The 15,777-nt window shown below is 39.3% G+C and overlaps 1 protein-coding gene across 4 annotated transcripts in view; it reads right to left on the reverse strand.

Annotated features, from left to right (window-relative positions):
- Window positions 1-15,433, reverse strand: part of SKAP2 (src kinase associated phosphoprotein 2) — a 149,263-nt gene extending 133,830 nt beyond the window's left edge. For 3 of the 4 annotated variants that reach the window (XM_042474654.1, XM_042474651.1, XM_042474652.1), the window contains exons 1-3: window positions 15,278-15,433; window positions 4,464-4,569; window positions 3,002-3,027 (exon numbers count right to left, since the gene is read on the reverse strand). In XM_042474654.1, coding sequence (XP_042330588.1) covers window positions 3,002-3,027; window positions 4,464-4,569; window positions 15,278-15,332 — 187 coding nt within the window. In that variant the 5' untranslated portion in view covers window positions 15,333-15,433. The remainder of the gene's footprint in view (window positions 1-3,001; window positions 3,028-4,463; window positions 4,570-15,277) is intronic. The other variant, XM_042474653.1, reaches the window with a different exon arrangement.
- Between the last annotated feature and the right edge of the window lie 344 nt (window positions 15,434-15,777).

A 15,777-nucleotide genomic window follows, 5' to 3' on the forward strand; every position in this document is an offset into this window, starting at 1 on the left:
ATTTAGACGTGTGCACAGTATGGTGTACTGGTTTGAGTGTTGGACTGGACTCTGGAGGCTAGGGTTCAGTTCCCTGCTCAGTCAGGCAACCCACTGGGGTTGCATCCTCACTGCAGAAATAATCCAGTTTGACAATGCTATTTAACCGACATAGATCCATGCAATGAAATCCTGGGAATTGTAGTTTGTTGTGCCACCAGAGCAGAGATCTGGTGCCACAACAAACTATAGTTCCCAGAATTCCACAGTACTGAGCAATGCCAGTGAAAGTGGCGTTAAACAAGATTATTTCTGTAGTGCAGAGAGCATTTGACAAGTCACATGCTCTCCACCTCAGGGAAGATAATGGCACAAACCTCCTTTGAGTAAACCTTGCCAAGAAAACCCCATGATAGGTTTACCGTAGGGTCCCCTAAACCAGGTATTGGGCTGCAACCTCCAGTCCTAGAGGGGTTCACGCTCTCCTCAAAGGACTGTGTTCGCAGTCTGGGAGTGCTTTTTGATCCGTTGCTTCACATGAGAAATCAGGTGAATGCGACAGTCAAGAGCACCTGCTATCAGCTTCGGCTGATACGCCAGCTGCGCCCTTTCCTGGAACTGGATGACCTCAAAACTGTAGTACATGCACTGGTAACCTCAAGACTTGACTTTTGCAATGCGCTCTGCATGGGGCTATCCTTGTGCCTAGTCTGAAAACTTCAACTGGTACAGAATATGGCAGCCAGGTTGATCACTGGAACATCTAGAAGTGACCCTATAACATCAATATTAAAGTCACTCCACTGGCTGCCTATTAGTTTTCGAGCACAGTACAAGGTGTTGATTATTACCTTTAAAGCCCTACATGGCTTGGGCCCAACCTATCTAAGGGATTGCCTACTTCCATATAATCTGTCCCGTACTCTCAGGTCCTCTGGGAAGAATTTATTGCAACCTATAAAAACTAGACTGACTGCAACTTCCCAGAGGGCCTTTTCTGCAACCGTTCCCAGCCTGTGGAATGGCCTGCCAGACGAGATCTGTCAAATCACAAACTTAAGACAGTTTCAAGAAAGCTATCAAGACAGATATCTTCTGGCAGACCTTTCCAGAATAAACTACTCGGCCATGTAGTGATTGCCACCCCCACCCCCCATTATATAATGACTCTGGGCCACTTTATTGGTTTTAATTGTTATGTAATTTTAAATTCTATATTGTTTAATTGTCTTTTAAGGGGGAGCTTTGTATATATGGATGTATTTTAACTCTTGTAAGCCGTTTTGATTGTTTTTAACAAGTAGCGGGAATTAAAAAAAGTTTTATTTATATTTATTTATTGAAAGCATAAACCACAAACAACAACAACCTGCAGCAATAAACTGTTGCTCTGAATGCAGAAATCTCATCTGTGTCTCCATCAATTTGAGCAATCATTTTCAGTAACTGTTCATTAGCATTTGCTCTTCAACACAGATCAATTTGTTTTTTTGTTTTTAAAAAACCCAACACACAACAACTTTACTAAAGAAGAAAAGGGGGGATTTTAAAATACACTTGCTTTCATTCTTTAATTTCCAAATTCAATCAAGACTGCAGTACTAAAACATCTGGACATACATGTACACAAAATTAGCTCTAAAAGTGAACATACATGTACATGATACATTGAACGTCTCTTCCGTTTCACAGCTTTGCCATTAAACACTGGCAAAAAATAAATAAATAAAACTGCAGCTAAACCAAACTGGTAAGACATTCCAAAAAACTTCTATTGAAGGCTAGTACATAAACTCTTAAAATAAAATCAAGTAAATACAGGTTACTACCTTTGATTCCAGATATAGTATGGAAGTTTGCGGCAGGAGTGGGGGCTACTGTAGTTTCACATATGCTTTTTTGACCTCATGCCTGACCCTCATGCCAGCATTCACCAGCTGCAGGTCATGACCTCACAAATTAACATCATGAAAATAAGGGCCATTTCAGTTCAGCTTCAGAACAAGCCACTGTATCAGCCTGAGTTTAATGACACCATAAAGGTCTGTTTCAATATCCCCACCAGAAGAGAATAGTAAACCTCATTCCAGTTTCCTATTACAGCATTTCAGACCTTTTCCCCATATGCTAACGGCTGAAAATAAGGTACAGTGTTGGCAAAAACAGAAAACAAATTTTCCTCAGTGTCTTCAGAAGGAAGACACTGTATATAAAAATGTAATTTAGGTTTTTATATATGCTGTTATGCAATTGTACTTAAATGTACTAAGTAATGTCTCTCAGAGTCTCGGTCTGTGTGTACGTCTCCTGGTTGCCTGGTGACCCCATGAATTTTTCATCAGATTTTCTTAGGCAAGGAATACTCAGAATTTATTTTGCCATTTCCTTCCTCTGACATATAGCCTACAGCACCTGGTATTCATTGGTGGCCTCCTATCCAAGTATGATCCATTTAGCTTCCAAGATCAGATGGCATCTGGTGCCGTTCAGGCAATGGTCCCCAAATTTTGGTCCTCCAGATGTTCTTGACTTCAATTCCCAGAATTCCTTACTGTTGGCCAAGCCAGCTGGGGCTTCTGGGAAATGAAATTCAAAGTATGGGAACCACTGCTTTAGGGTATTTAGGCCAAGTAATATCTACGGTGAATAAATTCAAATTGTGCTAAAACATTTGTTCTCTTTGAGGTTCATGACAAAGAGCTGATCTTAATGCACTGCTGATGCAAATAAGTCAGTTGTTAAATCTGTAACATTTGGGACTAGATCACATTGTGACACTGGTTGTATATCTTTCAAAAAGATAAAAATTTAACAAAAAGGGGGAAAGTCAAAGCTTTCCACTTCTCTCCCAGCAGGGGGAGCCAGCATCCTCAACCATGAGAGAGTCAATGCATGTACAAGACATGCTTGAGTCTTGTGGGTTTTTTCAATCTGTATTTGATTGAATAACCCTATTATCAGTTTGGATGACTGTTAATGAGTAAATATTTAAGCTACATAGAAATTAGAATCATATCCTTACCTTTTTCAGAAAATTCTTGAGGGTAACTGCAAAAGAAGAGGGGGGGAGACTACTTTACGTATTTAAAGCAACTGAAGGAGTCTGTATTTTTTAAGAACAGCAACAAAAAACAAAAACCAAAAACAAACCAAAATTCACTTTGAATAACATTTTAGTGTTTACTGCAGTTATCCAGAAAAATCTATTCCAGGTTTTAACACTCAAGAGGTTAACATGTTTATAATGAGCAACACCAGCAAAAGACATCTGTATCTGGTCAGGACACACATGATTTTCAACTTGGAAAAAAATCAATATATGAATTCTGAAAACTGGGTAGGTGTTTAAGTATAACTGTGAAATACATACAGACAGATAAGAAATACTAGGTATCATTTATATAAATCTCATGAACAAAGAAATCAATTACATTGAACATGGTAAGAACAATATGAAATCACAAATAAATAAAAATTACTAAAATCCCAAGAACAAACATGAATACCCAATACTATTCAGCAAGAATGCTTGTATACTACAGCGTTCCCGCTACTCACAGCAAGCTGACAGGTTGCTGATCCATCTAACTCAGCATTGTCTACACTAAGGACAGAAATAGTGTAGCCAGCTGTTGCTAGACTGCAAGCCAATAGTAAAGAATGCTGGAAATTGTCATTACCATATGATGGCTATGGATGATGAGTATTTTAAGCCAAAATGTTCTGGAGTTGCCCCATGTCTGAGGATCCCAATCTACCTCCTTGTTCAGGAAATGTAAAGGCACAAGATACCTTTGAGGCACATACAAAATAATCCAAAGAGAACTAGCAGCAATCATTTAAACCACTGGTTCCCAATCTTTGGTATTCCATGTGTTTTGGACTGTTGGTCCCAGGAGTCCCAGCCTACTTAGACAGCAGTCAAGAATTATGGGAGCTGAAGTCAAAATCATCTGGAGGATCAAAGGTTGGGGGAACCACTGTTTAAAGCAACAAGGATCTGAAAACAGAGTGAGAATAGTGTTGCTTAGTTTGGAAGTGCAGTTGATCATTACAACAGAAAAGTGTAGCCATGAACAAGTTGGAATCCTTTGCTTTTCTTTTAGACTAAATGTCATTTTCCATATCATCTGAATCCCAGAAACTGAATTAATTTCAATTGCAGCTTTCATGAAACAAAGCAACTTCAAACAAGTTAACCTTAACAACAATTTTAATAAATTTAGCTGCCAGTAATCTAATATGGAAGCAAAAGTTCCTAATCTCTTTCACATAGGCACTCTAGAAGAGGAGCAGGGAGCATGTGAGCTTCTTGTGTCTCTTTCTCATGAAACTAAACTATGCTTTAAGATTAATTATGGGAAGCTATGTTCATCTTGTTTTTCCATCTGCAAAATGGACACAACAGTAGCAATGTATATCATAGCTTTGTTGAAAAGAATGCACATCCTGTAAAATGTAAAATTATGTATGTAATTACTTACTTGGACTTAATGTCTTTTATTTTCTTACTCAGAGCATCCTTCTTTTCCTTTGCTCTTTTGGATAAATTTTCTCCTTTTAAGATATCTGATACAAATGTGTCAACATCTAAATCACAAAAGAATGAAGACAGAAAAAGAAAGAGATGAGTCAAAGAAGAAATCATAATTTTCAGAAGATAAATACAGTATCTCTATTACAGCTTTTCTTCACATGGCAATAATAGCCAAACTATCTAATGGAGTTACTTTATCAGTCCCAGGCATAATATAATTGAATGATATTTCAAACTCTAAATTGGATAGATTTGTTCACTGCGGTTCTTACGCTTAGCACAGCAAATGCTGTTTTGACATTTGCCATCATTAAATGAACAAAAATCCAACAAGTTTTAATAAACTGTCAAAGAGTGTAAAATATATATACACCCCATTACTTGAGGAATAAAAGCTAGAAGACAATAAACAGTTTAATGCATATATGATTGCCACAAAATCAAACATCATTTGGCACTTTCATTAACAAAATCATCTTTTCAGAAGTGACTGCAGACTTGCAGCATTGAATTAAAGTGGCCCCAATCTTGGAAACTTGTGCATAAGAGCTCCATATTAAATTGATGCGTAACTTCAACAGAATTAACAGAATCACACTATGGAAAGAGAATCTGAAACCTCTGTAATTAATACTTGGAAGGAAAAAACAAACTGAAAGTTTCAGGGTATTCTATTCATTAAAACGTGAAAGTAAAATCTTAGCTACAAGTAGAACAAAACATTTAGTTTATATAATGGTTCTTTACTAAAGTCTTGTAAATCTTTTTGGATCAGATCGAAGCAATATTATTCCTCCTTTAACCTCATTAAAATGAACTAAGAAAAGTCAAATATATCTCCCACTTATTTCAACAGGAGTAAAGCATGATAAAAAACCTGGAACCAACTCTTGGCAAAATTCCTTCAGGTTAAAAAGTGAATTTGACATTTTTTAAACCAAATAAAATGACCGATAAATCTTACATAGATTAGTCTCACAATCCAATGCACTGGGACGTTGACAGAAATCATATAATTCGTATTTGTAAACCAAGTCCCTAATTAAAGGTTTCGTAGGGCCCGAACAGACAGGCCAAAATAAAGCTGCTTCAAGTCACTTTGGAGATATGCTGTTTAAATGACACATGGATCATATGAGACCAGAAGCTGTGCCAAAGCTGCGCTCCAGTCCTTAGGACTGGAGCATGATTTTGGCACAGCTTTCGGACTCTTAGGACGCATGCATCATTTAAACAGCATACCTCCAAAATGACCCAAAGCAGCATTATTTTGGCCTGTCTGTTTGGGCCCTTAGTTTTCATGGAATGATGGAAAAGACATGAAATAACAGGGAACAACTTAGACCTGGAATGAGCAACTGTGGCCCTTCCGACGCTGGACTGAAAATTCCCATATCCCTCACCTCTGGCTGTGCTGACTAGGGCCGACAAGGAGTGCAATCCAAACATATCTACTTTGTCCACTGTCTTATGGCATGGTAACTTATTAAGAGAACAAAAGAAAAGAGTAAAAACAAATTCAAAATTTACAAAAAAGGGGGAAGAAAAGAGCTGGGTCCCACAAGATTCTATGTGGAAATCATTTCTATTTAACAAATGTACACGATGTGAACTCAGATGATCAGTGAAGTAGCAAAGACTGAGGATAAACCTAAGTACAGTATACTGACAAAGCTCAATAGACTTCAGCCTGCATACGTATTTGGGAATTAACAGTGTTCATCATCAAGAAGGGGTCAACATTACAAGGCACCTAAACTTTTCTCTGTTTATTAAAAAACCGAAGCAGATAAGAATATATACACTTCAATTTCTTCCCTATTCTTGCTGCTGCTCAAACCTAGTGAGTATTGTTTAACAGCGAGCAAGATATTTTCAGCAGGAATGGGGATATTCAGCTCTCCCAATATGGTTGGATTTCATATACCATGGTCCATGCTCACTCAGAATGAAGGGGGCTACAACCTAACAACATGGGGGGATCAGAGGTTACCCTGGGCTAAGAGCAGTGGTGGGCAAAGTCCAGTGCGCCAACCTCATGTTGCTGAACTGCAACTTCTATCAGTCTTAGCCAGCACTGCCAATGGTGAAGAATTGGGGGAGGGGGAGGAATTCAGCCATCACCGGAGACTAACACTTTGTCCATCCCGGACTTAGGGTAACTGGGTGACTTCTGAAAGCACAGTGATTAAAGAAAAGAAGCAGAGCTCATTTTGCCAGGTTTTATGGAAATAGCTCCATTTATTTGCCAAGCCAAGCGAAGCCAAACCATCTGTAGAGACCATCAACTTGGGCAGATGGCAAAATCGATAGCAGACTGGGAGGAAATCCAAGAAGATCCCTCTAAATTTGGTGAATGTGCAACAAAATAGCAAATGAGATACAGTGAAAGTAAATGCTGTGAAGATGGAAAGTCAAGCTGGGGAAACCACAGGAGCCAACTCCCTAAAATCATCATCAGCATGTGAAAAGGGCCAACACAGTGTTAGGAAATAGCTGCCAGTATTATAATGTAGTGAAAGGCCATCCACTTCACATAAGATAAGGATCTAAATGGCTATGAGTAATAATGGCTACTTGCTGCCTCCAGGATCACAGGAGTACCCAGGTAATACCAGTTACAGGGAATACTATTGTTTTCATGACCTGTTTGCATAGGCACCTGGTTGGTCATTGGGAGGTGCTGAACTAAACTGACCTGATCCAGCAGGATTGTCTTTTGTTGTTGTTGTCAGTTCAACTTAGACTTATGGCAACCCTATGAATAAGATCTTCAAGTCACCCTGTCATCAACAACCCTTCTCAGGTCATGCAAATTAAGGGTCATTGTTTCTTTTATTTATCATTTATTTATTTTATTTCTATCCCGCTTTGCTCCAAAAAGGGACCCAAGGCAGCTCACAATATAAAACATTAAAACAACATGTTTAAAAACACTAGAAACTTAAAATTTAAAACATACAAAAGTTAAAAACATAATTTTTTAGTCTAGCCATCTGGAATGTGTTCTTCCTCTTTTCTTTCTGCTTTACCAAGCATTATTGTATTTTCTAGTGAGTCATGTATGGCCAAAGTACAACAGTCTCAGTACACATCTTGGCTCCTGGGAAGAGTTCAGGCCTGATTTTCTCTAGGACCCATTTATTTGTCTTCTTAGCAGTTCATAGTACTGTATCAACAAAACTTTTCTCTAGCATCACATCTCAAATGAGTTGATTTTCTTCCTATCAACTTTCTTTCCTGCCCACCTTTCACAACAATACACAGAAACTGCAAATATGATCTCATGGACAACTCTAACCTTAGTATTCAATGATATATCATTACACTTCAGTATCTTGACTAGTTCCTTCACAGCTGCCCTTCCATGTCCTAGTCTTGTTCTGATTTGTTGACTGCAGTCTCCATTCTGATTAATGATCCAGCCAAGTTATGGACAATGTTGAACTAGTTTAATGTCTTCAATGTTTAGGTTAAAGTTATGTATATAATCTTCTGTCGTTATTTTTCTTTTCTTAATATTCAGTTGTAAACTTTCTTTTGCACTTTCTTCTTAACTTCTTAGAATACATTTTATACCACTCAAGGTTATTGGAAGAAAGGAAGGGGAAAGAAACATTGCACATAACATCACACAGAAAAATCTCCGCATTGAGATTAGGCAGATTCCTAGTATTGAATCTTTCTACCTAGAGATCTATTTGTTTTCCCAAACATTTAACTGGTTATTTTCTTGATAGTCAGTTACCCCAATTTTTTATTGTTTTTAATAGATGGTGATAAGCAGTAGGAGCACCTGGTCTTATTACTTCTATTTATATGTTGATCTTTGAATGGAATAAATTTTACATTATCTTACAACGACTGCATGTTTTACTATACAGTGGGCCCTTGGTATCTGCTGGGGTTTGGTTTCAGGACCTCCCATGGATACCAAAATCCATGGCTGTTCAAGTCCCATTATATACAATAGCATTGTATAAAACAGCAAAATCAAGGTTTGCCTCAGGAATTTACATATTTACATAGACAAATTCATGGATATCTATCATCCCTGTCTATCAACAGCTCTTGACCATGGGAGCTGCATGGGACCATTATGACAGTGATGGGGAACCTTTGGCATTCTGGATGTTTTGGATGAGAATTTCTACTTTTCCTTACCATTGGCCCAGGCTCTTTGTTCACAGGCAATGTTAATCATTAGACAGTTTTCAAATGATGAGCAAAAGCTGTTGCCTTCATACCCGACGCCAGAGATTCTCAATGTTTGTGGCCTACAATTCCCATTTGCCCTAGCCAGCAATCTCAATACTGAGGAATTATGGGAGTTTCAGGCATGTTTGCTCACCTTTGTCCTATTTGTACAACTTTTCACCAAAGCTATTAACAGGATGCTGGAGCAAACAGATATTTATTCTGATTCAGAAGAGTTAACCATACACTCTTAAATTTCACATGCAGTACAGCTATGCAGTCTACATAACCATATTAAGAAGAGAATACAATTTACCTACAATCAGTCAGGTATTCACTTGGTTACAGAGTGAAGGTAGGCAGGTCGGCAATAATACACAATGAACTCAAATATAGCCAGGCAATTTCCCAATCTGAGTTAAACTCTATGTACAGTTTAGGAACCTTTGCCTCTCCAGATGTTTAGGACTACAACAGCTACAACTCCACTGGATGGAGTTGTTGGGAATTATAGACCATGATATTTGCAGGGCTAAATGTACCCTACCCTGATTTATATCGTATATCCAGAAAATGTTCTCATACACAAAGGTTACTGTAAAGGTTTCCCCTATGACAAGTTTATCTAGCCATGTCCAACTGTAGGGGGAGAAGCCATTGAGTCCCTTTAAAGCATTGAATCCCAAACTATGGCCCTCCAGGTGTTTTGGACTTCAATTCCCAGAAGCTCCAGCCAGGCTGGCCAACTATCAAGAATTCTGGGAGCTGAAGTCCAAAACATCTAGAGGAAGAAAATTTGGGAATCACTTCTTTAAAGGTTACCGTAGCCCACTGGAAAATTAAAATCTTATTTGTGTGCACATCAGTGTGGAGGTACACAGAATGGACGTAAGATTCTTAGATATAATATGAGATATTGTTCAGTTTTAAAAACAGAACAAAACCACTATAAACTTAATTTTAACACTCCTGGGACTAGCCCATAACAGAAAGAAAAGCCAGCCAAACAGAAAGACTAGCCAAAAGGCTTATGAATTTTAAAAAAAATCTAATTGAGCAGGAAGTCCATAAAAATAGTTTATGCCACTTTTATTACTGATATGACACTCACTCAAATTTATAGCAAAGACAATTGAACTATGTCTCAAATATTGTAGGCTATTTCAAGAATGTCAGTGGCTCCTCTTTCTCTTCTTTAACTTTAGCATATCTAGTCTCATTTCAATACTGTTTTAATAGATGGTAATTGCAAAGACAATCAGCTTAAATGATATTCACATAATGATTATGTCTTATTCAGTAATCCAGAATTCTTCTGTGATGAAGATTCATTTTAGTAATGTTCACAGTGGAAATGAGATGCAATAAGAGCTAGGTCTTTATGTTTGAGAACTAAATGTAGAAAATATTATATTCTACCTTAGATAGACTGCATTAATTGAGAGCACAGCCCAGAGGAATAAAGAAGGTGGCTTCCATTCGTTTCACCTTGGCACTTAAATTAGTTTTATAGGACAAGACAGATAAGGTCATCAATATTCATGAAGCACAACCTAGCACACCTTCTCATTTTTTAAAGATTACTCCTTGGAAAAAGTTAGGATCCTGTTCGGAGAACTATTTTAATTTCCATTGATTTGTGTTTTTAAAAAAGAGGTAAAACTAAGTTTGCCTGGAAATCAACAGTCCTGGAAAGTGTTCACTTGTAGCTAAATCATGCTTTAAAGCTTGAACATTCTATTTCATGCAGTTGTGAGAAGCTAATTATAATCTGGTAATTTCAATAAATGCTTAATACTCCTCTGCCATAAAGCTATGATAGACTGTTACAAACAACCACCAAACCCTAAAGACTTTCAAGTAAGGTCTATACATATATATGGGATTCACTTCCAAATACTGGACAAGTTGAGTCTCCCTTATCTGAAACACTTCCAACAAGAATCATTTTGGATTTTGGAATATTTGCATATACATAACGAGATATGTTGCAGATGGGACCCAAGTCTAAACATGAAAATCTTGTATGTTTCATATACATCTTATACACACAGCCTGAAGGGAGTTTTATACATAATATTTTAACAATTTTTTCATGAAACTAAGTTTATGTACACTGAACCATCAGAAAGCAAAGGTGTCACTATATTAGCCACTCTTTTCAGCAATTCATTATTTAGGATTTTGGAAATCCAGATAAGGGATACTCAACCTGTAATATGTTTAAGATCAAGTATGTTTAAGTTCAATTACCATACAAGAAATCATGGAGGATGCTAGGGATTTTTACGCTCTGGGATAGTTTTGTGGAAATAAAGAGCAACTTATTTTAAGTATTCTATGGTGTGCACAACAAAATGCAGTAAAATGGGCTACTGAAACCAATGGTGATTAAACGCCATTCACCCTGGAAATCCCAATAGGCCATCTTGTTTAGAAAGAAGCATGCTGTAATAGACTATTTTTTCATGGCACAACAAGGCAGGTTTCTCAAGAATCCTGGATTACTGTGAGTGAACTATGGATTGTTGGCTTTCCCTGTTAACTACTAAACTAACTTGCAGTTGAAAACAAACTGTGTCATCTAAACTGAAGACCCTGGCTTGTCACTTCTTTACAGGTTGGAATCATAAACCAAGGCTTGCTCATTGTTTATGACTCTGGATTGAAAAGGGAGCAACAAGCCAATTTCTCACATTATGACAATACAATAAACTCTGAATTCCTTAAAAACATCTAGGGGTAGCCGTATTGATCATATAGCAAATCCAATAACATCCAAACAATGATATCTTTATTGGACCAACAAAAATGCATAATTACATGTTGCAAGCTTTCGAAGTCACACTGGCTTCTTCATCAGGCAAACAAGAGAAAGAAATTGAAGATGTTAGTCATAGACCTACATTTTCTGTTTTTGGTCTTAGTTCAGATGGTAGGGAGGGCTATCTGCAGGCTGACACCTCCCCCTTTGGCCATGTGGTCACTAGTAGATTTTCATAGACAAGGAAATGTAATGTCCATTCATGTCCCTGCCATCTGAAAGAAGACTCAAAACGGAAAATGCAGGCCTATGACTAATACCTTAAATTTCTTTCCCCCGTTTGCCCAATGAAGAAGCCAGTGTGACTTTGAAAGTTTGCAACATGTAATTGTGCATTTTGGTTACCCCTATAAAGGTATCATTGTTTGCATGTTATTGGATCTGAATTCCTTGTTAGTTTAGCAGCTCACACAAGGAAGCAAAGTCAAGCAGGAGAGAAAGGCCAAATGCACAAGCAGCACTGGCTCATTCATAATAAGCTAGGGTTCTCTACAATTCTTTCTTATTGTTCCACATGAAGGAAGCCAACTAATTTTGCCTTGGAGCTTCGAAAAAATCACTCCCAAAATTATTGCAAGAAGTAGTGTACTACTAGTACTCCGGGAGTTAAAAAACCTTCCTATTGTTCTATCAATACCAGGTAACTTTGCTCACTCTTGAAGTGTTTATATTCAAGTGTTGTTGGACAGCAAATCCCATCAGCTCCATGAATGCTGGGTTTTGCACTACATTAACATCTGGAGGGCTGCACTTTACCAGCACTACAGTTCTGTCTTTTCCACTAATGTTTTTGCTAGCCTTGACTTTTTGACTTTCTCACAGCCATTTCAATGGTTGGTTTAATGGACATAGATCCACCACATTGCTGCCATTAAACAAATATCAAGCAGGTGTCCATTCTGGAGTAATCTGATCCGATAGATTTATGGCCAAGTGTTCAGTAAAACTATGAACTATTATCACTCTGCAAAAGCTAGCCTTAGAACAAGAGGGAGGGAAGGCATTACAATCACTTCTCACTAACACCTAGGTTGCTTTGGCCTGATCAAGGAGCAACTAATCCACCTAATCCACGTCAATCAAACTGCCAGTTAATTAGTCATGTAAACAAGACCACAGCTAGTAGCAATACACTTAATGGCCAAGAGGGGTGCTCACCACTTCAGTGCTAAACTTTGTTCATTCCCTCTACAGTAAAGGGATCTTGTAGCACTTTTAAGACTAATTGAAAGAAGTTAGCAGCATGCACTTTTGTTGACTTCAGCCTACTTCCTCAGATGCGTGAGGTCTCTTTCTTCCTTTCATTTCATCTCAAAGGTGCTACAAGTTCCCTTTGCATACTGATTTCCCAGACTAACACTGCTATGTCTTTGAATTCTACCATTCCCTCTATTGCAATCCAAAAGTGTTAAAAAACACAATTCCAAACATGACAAATTGATGGAAATGGGTAACTGTTTATTTGAAGGCCTATGCAACTGTTATAGTCCCCTGACAGCCTATTACATATGAAAAAAGAGAAGTTTGCAAAGATACAAACGCTAAATACTATTTAAACAAAAACTGGAAGTCATTCAGACTGCTCACTGTGTGATAGGGGAAATGCAACACGGTGACAGAACAATGCTTCCTTTTTTGGATGTATGAAAATGTAAGCAAATTTCATATAAGTTCCCCAGGCTTCCTTTTCTTTGGATGAAGATAAAGCCAAACTTTATAGACTTCTGTGTTTAGATCAACAGAGAACTCTACAGACTGAGACACACAAAAACTAATACCCCCAAAATCTGTACCCCAGCTGGAATCATTGTACCTCCCCTAAAGTACAGTCCTAAACTGTATCTTAGCAAACATTTCAACCATATTTAAAATCTTAGAATTTCAATGAATACAAATCCGTCTACTCGAAGCCTCACTAGAAAGGAGAACTCTACCAAAAGTAGGACAAGGATACCAAAAGGGTAAAATTCAGAGGCGAAGCCATGTTAGTCTGGAATAGCAGTATGCAAAGGAATCTTGTGTGCAAAGTTCAGGATGCAAAGGGATCTTGCAGTGGCTTTGAGGCTTAATTGTGAGTAAGATGTTGTAGTAGCATAAGCTTTCTTAGACCTGGTCAACTTTCTCAGATGCACAGAGTGCATCTGTGGAACTAGACCAAATGAAAAGCTTATACACCGTACTATAACTTCTTTCCCACAGTTAGTCTCAAAGGCACCACAAGATCCCTTTGTATAAGGATACCGAAAGCAACTTTCTATAGAGTGCCCTCTTTTCCATATACCACTCCCCATATACCCACACAACCTTAGAACCACATCTTTCCCCAGCCTTCAAACTTTCCACGTCTCTCTCAACCCCAAATGCTCCTGCAAAAGAACAACAACTACTACTTGATGACACTGTATGCAAAGGGATCTATCTTGCACAGTCAGCCCTCCATATCCACAGATTCTTTCTCCACTGATTCACGCACCCACTGTTTGAAAATATCCCCAAAAAGTATAAATTCCAAATATAAAACCTTGATTTTGCCATTTTATATAAGGGATACCATCTTACTATGTGACTGTATTTAACGGGACTTGAGCATCCATAGATTTTGGAGTACTGGAACCAAACCCCAGCAGATACCAAGGGTCCACTGTCACACCTTTGAGACTAACTGAAAGAGAGAAGTTGGCAGCATGAGCATTTGCAGGCCTCAGATGCAAAGGACACTGCCATCCAGAGACAGAAAACCCCTTTAAAGCATTTTTTCCATCTTTAATACACCTTGGAAAGCTCCAGTAGGCTCCCCAGGAAAAGCACACAGCACCCACCAACCCCACATCTCCAGAAAATGTGCCCCCACAACCTACCAGTTTGTTATTATTATTGTGTTATTGACTTATCTCCTATTATAGAGACTAAATATAATGATTTATCTCCCTTTCTCCCAATATAGGGTCTCAAAGTGGAACACAGCAAATTTAAAACAATACAAAAACATTAAAATGTATAAACATAACATTTAAAAAGGAGAGCCCATATGCCACAGCAGTTGACTAGGACTCTGGAGACCAGGGTTCGAATACCTGCTCAGCCATGGAAATCCACTGGGGCGAACCTGGGCAAGTCACACTCTCTCAGCCTCAGAGGAATGCCGCCAGCACGCCCCTTCTGAACTAATCTTGCCAATAGACCCTCCTATTGCGGATGGGCTTGCCATAAGTCAGAAAGGGCTTGAAGGCACACAACAACAACAACCCTGCTAGCAGGAGTCACACTCTCTCAGCTTCAGGGGAAGAAGCCCACACACACACACACACACACACACACACACTCTGAAGAAACTTGCCCAGACAACCCCATGGCAGGTTCTCCTTAGGGCTGACATAAGTCAGAAAAGACTTGGAGGCACACAACAACAACTGTTAGCAATAGTCACACTCTCTCAGCCTCAGGAGAAGAAGCTCCAAACACTCTGAAGAAAACCCCATGGCAATTTCTCCTTAGGGTTTCCATAAGCAGAAAGGACTTGAAGGGACACAACAACAACACTGTTAGCAAGTCACACTCTCTCAGCCTCAGGGGAAGAGGTCCTCCCCACACACACACACTGAAGTAACTTGCCCAGAAAACCCCATGGCAGGTTCTCCTTAGGGCTGCCATAAGCCAGAAGGGCTTGAAGGGACACGACAACAATAGCAACAACCCTGCTAGCAATAGTCACACTCTCTCAGCCTCAAGGGCGTGGCTACCTGTGAGGAAGCTGCTGATCTCCGAAGGGAGGGCAGGGGCCCCGCTGCCGTCCATGGCGAGAGGCAGGTGCTGCTGGGGCTGGGCAGAGAGGCAGCTGTTTCCCTGGGAGGGAATGAGGAACAGACCAAGCCACGCCCCTTTGCCCGGCTCCGGGAAGCCCAGCCCTCCAATCACAGCCGCCGGGGGGCGTGGCCTACCCACCCTCTCCAAAGACGACCCGCCTATCAAGACCATGTACGCATGCGCCAGTAGCGTCCTTTTCCCCCCTTGCCCTGCGCTCTTTCTTTGGCTTTCTATCCCTATAGTACCGACGTTCTCGGCACGTGACCCAGCCCTCGGCTTTCTACCTGACGCCATTTTTAAAGAGGGCGTTTCCCTTTTTTTTCATAGGAGTGAGGCGGTTCTGGGGTTCCCTTCCAATACTAAAAATGGCGCCGCAGCCACTTCCGTTTCAAGGGTTGTTGTTTTTTCCTTCAGGTTTTTTTTTTAGACTTCAGTT

This window comes from Sceloporus undulatus, chromosome 6 (assembly GCF_019175285.1).
Source record: "Sceloporus undulatus isolate JIND9_A2432 ecotype Alabama chromosome 6, SceUnd_v1.1, whole genome shotgun sequence".
In the NCBI taxonomy this organism is placed as follows: Eukaryota; Metazoa; Chordata; class Lepidosauria; order Squamata; family Phrynosomatidae; genus Sceloporus; species Sceloporus undulatus.